Below are 11098 nucleotides of genomic sequence, written 5' to 3'. Positions count from 1 at the left end.
GTATCTGGGTGGAGTCTCTACATATCTTCGGACTGGATAATTGATGGACCACCTCCAGTACTTAACGTCCGGATGACAGTCACCTGGGAGTGCTTTTTTTTTGGAACCCCGTTGACTCGGTCACGGAGTTGTGTGTGTTGTGTCATTACAGTATAGGCTGGAGTATTCACATGTACCTCTAGCCTTGCCATGTAGATAGTTGTAAATAAGTTAACAAGTGGCAGTCACTTTTTTTTTTCCTTTGCTGTATATCTTTCACTGTCGCAGCCTAGTAGGCGTGAGAAGCCGTTTTCTTTTGCTGAACAAGTTTTCTCCTGTTTTTGTTAGATAGTTAGGTAAGCGACTTGTCTTTTGTTTTGGCTTCTTTTTATTTTGGTGTAGGGAAGTGTAGGGATGGTTTGTAGGGAGTTTTGTTTATTGTTTTGGCATTGCTCACTGCCGATGAAAATAAATGGCTGCTTAAATAATTGAAAAAAGTGTTGTTGCTGAAGTTTGTGCGTGGGTGGGGAGTGAGTGGGGCAAACTTTTTGTTACGTTTATGTTTCTGCCGGGACCAGAACGTAACAACAGCATCACTAGATGTTCTTAGATGAGGAACATGTGCTTTGTCTGACTCATTTTTCTTTCTGCCTTTAATCATTTATCTTGTAAAAGTCTACAGCTGAGAATGTGGTACTCGACCCTCTTGGACATTTCTTTTTCTTTCTCAGTGCAGATGAATCAGTGATTTCTGTGCATTAGATATTACACTGCTCCTGTACGTTAATGCTCCTTTGTGTGACAAGACCTGAAAATTACACTGATTGCTTTTCAAATGTGAACATGAGATTGCATGTAAATATAACTGTGGGCAATTTCCAAGGTTGAAATGTTAATGCAGTCAAGTTGAAATTCACTGAATCACACCAAGAGAGTTGTGATATTGTGCAGAGAGAATACCCTTAGATGACACATGTATATGTAAAAGTAGGTGTAATTGTCCACATCGCATAATAACACTGGGAATGACTAAGAAATTCAAATTTAATTAAAATCATTGCTAGTATAAAATTATTCAGGCTAAAAAAACCCCAAAACAAAACGCATTACTGGAAAAAAAAATCATTTTTTTGAGTTCAGATAATGTAGTATTTTCTAGACTTCTGTATATGGACTATGTATCTTTTTTTCTTTTCCTTCAGCTTTCAGCTCCAAGTATTAAGAAATAATATTATAGTATAAAGAAATGTAGTAAAACTAAGAGGATGCATTTTTTTATTAGGAACTTGTAGGCTTGATAGGCTAAACACAACATTTATTTGATAGTTGAACGTGTTGCTCTGGCACAGCTACAAGCCATGTGAGCTCGTAGCCCCTCCCACTAGGATGTACTACCACAGTCGACCGTCGTAAAGCAGCCGCAAATCAATAGCAATACAAAAACCCTCAAAATCATTGAAGAACATTTTATAACCGAACACCCAATACAGATATACTGAATATCACACCATATCAGATCACCAAATTAACACTGGGTTACATTAACATTTTACCACAACTTCACCAGATGTAGCTAAAAAAACTAAACTCATGTCCAGCCCAGTGGGACAGCAAGGAAAGATGACAAAAAACGGTTGCTTACGTGCAGTTTAGAGGGTCAAGCTGAAATTGAAGCAGCCATTGAAAGAGGTGAAGAGAGAAAGATGACAGCTTGGTCAGCACTAGTTGCCTCTATAATGTATGCAAATACATGCAGGTCGGAATCTCCGCCCCTTAAGCGCACCCCCGGACAGTGCCAGCAGATTGAAACTGAAAAACAAAAAATGTGATACAAAAAATGTAGTTTCAATTAATTGTTTTTTCACTATCATTTTTTTAAACTTTCAATACAAGAGTACATTTATTTCAGTTACAATATTGTTTTTCAGTTTCATTTTAAGGTGGCATGTATTTATGTATTTATTTATGTATTTAAGTATTTATTGTCATTGTCAGAGAACAATGAAATTGCGTTTGGGGCTTCCATACAACCCGTAAATAAAATAATGAAGAAAATAATAAATACCCCTTAAAACCCAAGTGTAAATATTTAACCCAGTGTGACTCCAGTACAACAAGACAATCCTTAGCAACAACATGAGAAAATGACAAGTAATGTTCATAAGAAATTCAGACAAAGACCTGAGAAACATGACAAAGTACAACAATGCAACCCATTCAATATTATTGTACTGTGAGATATGATATCAGATATGATAGTTATCTATTTAAGAAAGAGGGGGGGGGGGCAGGAGGGGGAAGAGAATAAAGATATGATGCACCAATGCAGACCAGTTCATTGCTATTAAGAAGTTGGATATGGTTATTGTCCGTGAGAGGGGGGCAGAGAGTTCAGGAGCCTCACAGCCTGTGGATACAGGCTGTTGGCCAGTCTGGATGTTCTGGCCTGTATAGACCTGTACCTTCTCCCTGAGGGCAGCAGATGGAAAAGGTGGCGCGCAGGGTGATGTTGGTCCCGCAGGATACTGTGCACCCTCCTCAGACAGCGAGTGGGGAAGATATTACTGATCTCTGGCAGACTTGTTCCAATAATTCTGCCAGCTTCTTTCACCACCCGCTGGAGTGCTTGCTGATCGGCCTTGGTGCAGCTGGGGAACCACACTAGAAATCCATACGTCAGAACGCTGCTGATGGCACAGTTGTAGAAGTTCAACATCAGAGATCTGGGAATGTGTGCGCTCCGCAGTCTCCTCAGGTAGTAGAGGCGCTGTTGGGCCTTCCGTGCAACTGAGGTGATGTGGTTGCCCCAGGACAGGTCCTCGGTCACAGTTACCCCCAAGAATTTAAAACTGCTCACCCTCTCCACCGCCTCACTGCCAATGAAGAGAGGCAGATGGTTGTTATGACCCCTCTTCCGGAGATCTACAATGATCTCCTTGGTCTTTTTGGTGTTTAAGACCAAGTTATTGTCGTGGCACCATGACTCTCTAAATTGTTTTGATTTATAATTGTCGCATTTGCAATAACTTTCCTTAGTTGGATTGTAAGTTTTAATGTTTTCATATATTATTTGGAAAAGTGTTTTAACAATACGTTGCATTAATGCATAGTTTGTATGAGAGAGATGTTATTTTTTGTCATTTATGTCAAATATGACGTCATCAAACTTCTAAGTTGTGAATTACAGCTAGAACAGCATAATTAATATTTGAGTTGCTGACCCCTTCTGTTGACAGGTCTGGTTTATTGTACACTGGATTGTTCCTGAGGTGCGAGCCTTCCCACCTGGACTTTGAAAGACTGAGATTCGCTTCTTTCTTGATGATCTGCTGCACTTTGCGTTGTGGTAGGACTGTATCACTCACACTTTCACACACAGCTGGTTATAACACCACTGACTGACATTCTCTCACCCCTATTTTCTTTCACACCCTGGGAATTTTTGGACTTTACCCCTTGGACATGTTTTATTTGGGACTTTAAATGATAAGCTGTTGTGTAGAACATTCTCCACATGTGAAAGGTGTGTGAGATTTTCATCTGAATGAACACTGAATTTGTGTAATCTGCTTTCTATAACAGTTAAGGAGTCAGGTTACTAGGGTGTCCCAACATTGAGATCAAAAGTTACTATTTTTATGTGTTTTACTTTGCTTTCATTTGTTGTTCTTTTCTACAATTGTAAATCGCCTTTAACCTGTGGTTGTCAAACTCATGCTTTATTTCACTAAAGCCGATTTGTTCTTTTGAGTTACATTCTTGTCTCTGTGTCTCATTAAAACACATCCCTGTGCTTCTATAGTCGAACCTATTGGCCCATTAATATATTCTTTAATTAATAATAATTAATATTGTTTTTTCCTGTTACTGTGTTACACAACCATGTCCAGGTACAGTACACAATGTTCCTGCTTAAACGGTGCTCAAACCGGTGCTTAAAGAATGGAGAACACAAAATTGGTCCAAAAACCTCTCATGTTCAGCTGTTTTTTTGTAAAAAGATAACAATGTTAGCCTTTTCTGCAGCTATGGGGCATATATGGTATCACTCTTGGCTGGAAGCAGTGCTTAAACAATGGAAAAAACACAGACTTTGTCCAAAAACCTCTCATGTTTAACTGTTTTCCACTTTTTCTTTGGTCATTTTAGCCTTTTTGGCCAGGGTGAAGGGAGCATCTGCCATCAAACAAGAAGACAGCTGCATGTAGCTATGATGATGTTTGCTAGTTCACCTTACATGAGTTGATGTAATAACGTGGTTAGCCTACTCAACGTAAATTACACACGAACAACATTAAGCTACTCACGCAGAGAAGAACGGCTGCTGCTGCATCATCATCCTCATCATTTCTGCTACACTGGCAGGGCTAGGGGCCAGGACTCTGCTCTTCGTGTTTTTGGGGGATGTTGCTAACTCCGGGTCAGATAACAGGCACCACACCCGCAGTAGATGTGCTCGGTGTGAGGTCTCGCAGCAAGCTATCAAATACGGCGCATTTCTCGGCTTTTAAAAAAAACGCTATGCGTCGCCAGGTGTTTCATCAGATTTGAGGTGTTACCTCCTTTGACAGTGTCACAGTATCAGCTTAAAGCACTTGTTGCTGCTGAGTTTGCATCTTTTGCTGTGAAGTACAGCCAGACTTTTGACCGCTTCGCCTTGGGCATTTTTAATCTGTAGCTCTGCTCTAAAAGAACGTACGTACCTGGCCCCGCCTACTACGCTTGCAAAGGTAAAATAATTGGCTAGAAGCCAAAGTGTGTGACAGCTCAGGAAAATAAAGCACCGAAATGTGCGCTGCTTTTCGGTCTGGTTACTACCGTTTACGGCACCGGATACCGGTACCCATCCCTACATATAACAGACAATCAACACAGGACGACATAAAGTGCAATGTGCAAAAATTGTAAAAAATCTAAACAAAGACAGAATAAAATGATATTGTGTGTGTGTGTGTGTGTCTGCAGCTGTTCTTTGTGTTGTTGCTGCATCGTTGCCTCAGGGGGAATGTTGTGTGTGTAACCCGGGTTAAAAAGATGCATAAATAGTAAAAGATAAGTGAAGTCTGAGAATATAAATATCAAAGAGTTCATTTATTAAAATTTTCTTGTTTATTAAAAAGGTAAAAGTTCATGTAAAATGATTAAAAACATGTTTGCATTGTTTAAAATAAGTTATCTTTCTTTTCTTGTGAATTGTTTGTGAGAACTGTAATTTCCTACGGGGATAAGGTCTGTGAAGGTAACACAGGGTGGAGAGGAAAAGGAAAAAAAGAGAGCGCGAGGAGAGAGGGCGGTGGTGCGTGAGTTACACGAGCATCCAGAGAAGTTAGCTTAGTAGTAAGTGTGTTTTGACTTTTCGGACAGATAAGTCACAGTGTCGGTAAGCTAGTGACATGACACGTAAAGTTTCAGCGTGAGTCTGCTGGACTGTGTGCTTTGTTTCTTGCGGCCGTGCACGTTAAAGTTAAAGTGAGGCTAACCCAGCCGCTCGCTAATAAGGACTACTGTAGGCTGCTGTTTAGCTAAAGTTGTGGAACATAACAAGCTGCAGAGGATCGTTACCGAACTGGATAACGACGGACACACCCCAGATAGTCACTCTGAGTGCCCGCGTCACTCAGAGTACCTCTGGCAACGTGGGAAGCTAAAACAGGTAGCTTGTGGAGCAGGTGGAGATCACGGACCTTCCTCATCTTTGTGCTGCTGCATTCAGAGCGGAGTGTTTCTGAAGGAGCTGAGGACAACTTGTTGCCTGGATTAATCTGGTGGGAATTGCACGTTTCACAAGGTGCTGAGTTTATTTATTTATTTTTTGCTCGTTGAGTGAAGAACTTCCGGTTGGGAGATCGTTTTGGATTTATTCTGGAGCAACACAGGCCTGCAACGTAGGGTTTATCTCTGCCGGCTTTAGGTTTAGTTTGGGACTGTAATTGTTTTATCACTGGTGGTTTACACTGTGTGTGTGGAGATTCTGTGTACAGTGGGTAAATTGCTGTGTGTGTTTTTGGTTTGCCTGAATACTGAAATCTGCCATTTTATTATTTTCTTGTTTTCATTGTTTGGTAAATTAAAGGAGGGTTGCAAGGCTCTACTTTACATGATGTATGACATGATTTACTGCACTGTAGACACTCGTGTTCATTTTCACGTGTAGTGCTGCTGTTAAGGAATAAGCTTCATTGATCCCAGAAACAAAAGAGAAGTTAATTTAAAAACATCGTACGAGAGTACACTAGGAAAAGAACCCAAAGCCCATTTATTTAATGGTATTGAGTAAATGAGGGCTACATGTGTGTGTGTTATGCAGACTAGCAGAGACTGCAGCTGTCAGCAGCCACACACACTTTCTATTCTTCAAATCAAATCACAGTGAAACATGTTCACTGACAGCTCAGCTTCAGCATCGTCTTCATGCTGTGACTGCAGCCGTTCAACTCTGTTTGTCTTTAACCCAAATCATCACAACATGCAAATATAATCATCAAAATGATGTGACTGGAAGGATGCAGCAGTCTGTGCTCCACCTTTCTCCTCCACACCTGCAGGTGGAGAACATGGATGCATGAATCTCTACAGAGTTCTTTGAATATTATCCGTCTCATCAGTTTTCAGTGAACAAAACTCCTCACAGAGCCAAAATAAGCAGTTTGTATCCAACATAACTCAGCTGGACTCTGATGCTCCGTATAACAGCCACACATGAGTCTGGATTCACTCAAAGCATTGAACAAACTTTATTGGAAATGAAGCTTTTGGACATTTGTTCTCTGATATTTGCTCTTCAGCTCGAGTCTCCATCAGTGGGAACATTTCCTGATTCAACTTTTCTTCTGTTCAAATCAAACTCCATGAGAATCAAAGTGTGAATCAGAGTCCTGATGATCAGATTCTATAGAAACATGGAGACTGTAGAGGATTTACACTCAATATGTTCATTTGTTCCCTTCAAGAAAAATCAATCATTCATCCAATTAAATCAGTCGTTGATCAGTTTGATTGACAGGACAGATGATCAGAGGTGCAGAGTTTTTACCTCCATAATTTAGACTGGGACTGAAGTATGGGTGGAGTCTGTGAGTGAAGGAGCAGCCAGTAAAGGAGTAGATCAGAGCTGCAGCACCTACATCATAAAAGGAGACCAGACCCTCCTCATAATCCACAAACACCCCCACCTTCTCAGGACCAGGAAGAAGAAAGAGACGGACTGAAGGGTCAGCACATGCTATGTACTCATTTCCATTTCTCAGCACTACAGTCCAGAAACCATCCTGAGGTCTCAGTGTGACTTTTCCCTTCCTGTTGATCGACTCTGTGGCCACTCCTAAAATCCACTCAGTCTTTCCTTTAACCTGAACCTCAAAGTAAAATCTGCCTGAAGAGAAACTCTGCTCTCCTAAAACACCAGGACACAGAGAAAATCTCTCTGGGTTGTCTGGAAGTTTCTTCCTCACATCACTATGATAAACTTGTTTTCCATCATCAGACAGGATGAGGTCAGGATGAGCTGTATCAGGATCCAGAGTCACATCCACCTCATGCTGCTGCACCCTCTGCAGCTCAGCCTCTAACAGCTTCTTCTTCATGGGTTTCCAGACTGTCTCCTCCAGCTGAGCCACAGCTCTCCCCACAGTCCCCTCATATGATGGTGGATGAACTCTGACCTCTGTCCAGTCCTTGCTGGGTGGAGCAGCTTTCAGGGAGGAGAAGCTTTGGAGGAGGTGGAGGTGGTCTTCAGAGCGTGAGAGCTGCTCCACCTCAGAGCTTCTCTCCATCAGCTCAGAGATTTCCTGTTCCAGATCTTTGATGAGACCTTCAGCCTGTTTCTCTGTAGCTTCCTGTTTGTCTTCGATCTCCTTCATGAGCTCCTTCAGGCGTCTCTCAACAGACTCCATCAGAGCCGTGAGGACCTGAACACCTTCTGCTTTCTGTCTGTCTGCAGCATCTTTACTCATCTTCACCGACTCTGTGATCTCCTGAATCTTCAGTCGTCTCTTCTGGATCATCTGCTGAATCTCAGCCTCTGTCTTCTCCAGCTCTGCCTTCTTTCCTTCGTATTCTTCTCTCAGAGGAACAAACTCGTGGTTCTTGTGGTCTAAAACAGAGCAGAGCATGCAGACACATGTCTGGTCGGTCTTACAGAACAGCTCCAGGAGTTTATCGTGCTTCGTGCACATCCTGCCTTCCAGGTTCTCCACAGCATCAACCAGCTGATGTCTTTTCAGACCTTTCAGTGTCAGATGAGGCTCCAGGTGAGTCTGACAGTAGGAGGTCTGACACACCAGGCAGGACTTCAGGGCCTTCAGTCTGGTTCCAGTGCAGACGTCACAGGGAACTTCTCCTGGTTTGGCAGCTTGTTGCTCTGAGCTGCTGCTGCTGGCTTTCTGCTGAGCTTCACGTCTGAACTGAGCAACCATCTCAGAGATGAAGGTGTTGACCCTCAGCTGAGGTCGAGTGTAGAAAGTCTCTTTACACATGGGACACTGACAGCTCTGATTCATGTCCCAGTGCTGACTGATGCAGGTTTTGCAGAAGTTGTGTCCACATGGTGTAGAGACTGGATCAGTGAACACATCCAGACAGATGGAGCACAGAAACTGATCTTCAGATCGCAGATTGCTGGCAGCAGACATGTCTGCACTCTGAGGGAGAAAGAAGAGAAACATTTGATTCAAAATTCACTTTAAATTTCATTTTACAAAGAGAGAAACAAGCGTCAGTAGTCTGAGGAGCTTGGAGAGAAAAGCGTCTGGACTTCTTTGAGTTTCTTGAAGACGTTTCATCAGAGAAGCTTCTTCAGTTCTCAGAGTAACTGGTGGAGACCCAGCAACACACTCAGACACAAACTGGTTCATCCAAACACAAACCTAACATCGTAGTGTCTGCTGTACAGTGCAGCGTCCAGATGGACAGGATCAACGTTTGGGGATGAAGATAAATACAGTCGTTACAAAGATGTGAAATTGTTTCTCTGTTTTACAGAAGGTCCAAGATTCATCCAGATCATTTGTATACTTGAATAAATCAGTTTGTTGGATATTTTCCATCAATCACTGTGAAGTAAACTTCGACCTTGTTGGTGACTGAATACTTCTTATTGTACGTCCAGATCAACGAGCCATTAATATTAAACAGTGACTGTTCCAGTAGAGCTGACAGTGAGGAGGACGATGAATCACAAACCTCAGAAATGTGTTATTAACTGTTGATCCAGTATTTTAATGGCATTGATGAGAACATGTTTATTCAGAGGTGTCTGTATATTTGGTCCATTTGTGCGTCAGTAAAAACTGTCCTGTTTTCTCTCACAGATACTGGAACATCCTCACAAACTCAGGATGTGGAAGAAGATGAACTTTCCCAGTCACTCGCTGGGATACATCATTCATGTTATTCTGGATCCTCAGAAAACATTGATTTATTTTTGTGTTTCACATATTTGTTTGTCCAAATCACAGATTGATGTTAGTAGAGAAGAAGCCACCATGATAAAGCCTGTGTGTGAAAACGAGATCAGTGGATTTGATCAAAATCCCATTTAAGGAGGAATTCTGTCCTCCAGTTTGTTTAAATAAGCTTTGGGATTAAACAGCATCATCTATGTTTGTGTCTGATGACATGTTTGATCCAGGTCAGCTTGAATATCACAGCTGATGTGTGGAACTCTGACATGTTTAAAGCCTGATTATCAGGATGATTCAAACACATCTGTCTAAATAATGAGATTCATGTTTCCACACAAAGTTATAAAGTGCAGCATCGACTGTTTTCTGAATGATTGAGGATCATCTGTGACTCTTACAGGATACACTAAGTCAGATAATCTTTGTAAAATGTGTGAATGACTTTTTGAAGTACTGACCAAAATCTGCTGGTTTACAGTATCAAAGGCTTTATATCAATAAAGAATAAATAGGTGTTTTCACGTCTGTAATCCTTATGATCAATCAGATCCAGAATCAATCTAAGAGGAACAGGAAGTGATGAAGAACCAGGAAGTGTGGAGTCAGTCTGAAGTCCAGAGCACAGCCTGAGTCCACAGTCCTGAGCAGAGCCACAGTGAGACTGAAGCAGCAGCTCGATGCTCCTACAGTGGATCTGTGGTTACATGAGCAGATTTCTATGGATCCAGTGTGACTGTGATGAGTCCTGATGAAGTGAACAGAGTGAAGATTTGTGTAGAAGCAGGAAGTGTGATCAGCTGCACTCACCACTGTTGCTGAGAGGAACCTGATGGACTCCAGTGAATCTTCTTTTAGAGACAAACAGGACTCGACTGCAGCTCTGCTGCTGCTCTCTCACACTTTCACTTCTGCAAAATGACGTTGGGCTTCTTGTTTTTCAGGTGTTGCTCCGCCTCTTCCTGCCTCTCCCTTTACAGGAATCAGCCGGTCTGTACTCAGTGACTGTGTGCAGCGGGTGGAGGAGTGAGGAGTGGTGTGTGGGTTCACACAGTAATGACGGCCTCAGGTGATCAGCAGAAACTCACCTGGATTTCCTTTTTCCACAGCAGACTGAGAGCTTCAGGTGGACCCTGAAGGAGGTCTCAGACACAGGTGGTAAAAGTACACAGTGTGTACTGAAGTAGAAGTACTACTGTTAAAAATACTCCAAGTACTAATTCAACTTCTTTACTCAAGTAAAAGTAAAAAGTACTGGCTGTGAAATGAGAGTAAAAAGAGCTGATTGAAGAACATTTCTAACACGTGTTTATACAAAGCTAACTGACTAACTGCTGTGGTTTGGAGTAGAGATTCCTGAGTTTACCAGGTGCACCTGAAGGCAGCACAATTTAAACCGTAAATAATGATGTAGGTGCGCAAATCCTTTTCAAGCGTCACACCATCAGATGAGGCGGCTTATGTTTGTTGCACTTCTACACCAAGTTTTACGCTCGCGTTTCTTCGTTGCTGATTTTTGTTCCACAAACCAAAAGAACAAAGATTCAACCTTTAATATATTTTCATGTGTGTTTCAAGCACTGTGACATATCACACACACACATGCTGAGTGTGTCACTGATAAAGCTGTGACACAGCAGCTCACTCAGTCCAGTCCAGGTAACAGACTCACCTGTTAGCAGCAGCTCTGCCCTCACAGAGCTCAGCTGCTTATTTCAGTC

General features: G+C 42.0%; 1 protein-coding gene and 1 long non-coding RNA gene across 2 annotated transcripts; one reads left to right on the top strand and one right to left on the bottom strand.

Moving 5' to 3' along the window:
• The first annotated feature begins 5276 nt into the window (after window positions 1–5276).
• On the top strand, window positions 5277–9910 carry LOC147333518 (uncharacterized). Its single transcript, XR_015125601.1, has 2 exons — window positions 5277–5767; window positions 9288–9910. It is a non-coding gene; the product is annotated as an uncharacterized LOC147333518 (long non-coding RNA).
• Window positions 6803–9300, bottom strand: LOC147333519 (E3 ubiquitin-protein ligase TRIM21-like). The gene has a single exon (XM_086268218.1). It carries the CDS (start codon window positions 8640–8642, stop codon window positions 6951–6953), a length of 1692 nt encoding a protein of 563 aa, XP_086124344.1. The 5' UTR covers window positions 8643–9300; the 3' UTR covers window positions 6803–6950.
• Window positions 9911–11098: the final 1188 nt, after the last annotated feature.

Source organism: Aulonocara sp. 'chitande type north' Nkhata Bay, linkage group LG3, assembly GCF_057382095.1.
Source record: "Aulonocara sp. 'chitande type north' Nkhata Bay isolate Kocher_YH1m ecotype deep benthic linkage group LG3, A_spYH_male_GT1.1, whole genome shotgun sequence".
In the NCBI taxonomy this organism is placed as follows: Eukaryota; Metazoa; Chordata; class Actinopteri; order Cichliformes; family Cichlidae; genus Aulonocara; species Aulonocara sp. 'chitande type north' Nkhata Bay.
This window is presented reverse-complemented; position numbering and strand designations above follow the sequence as displayed.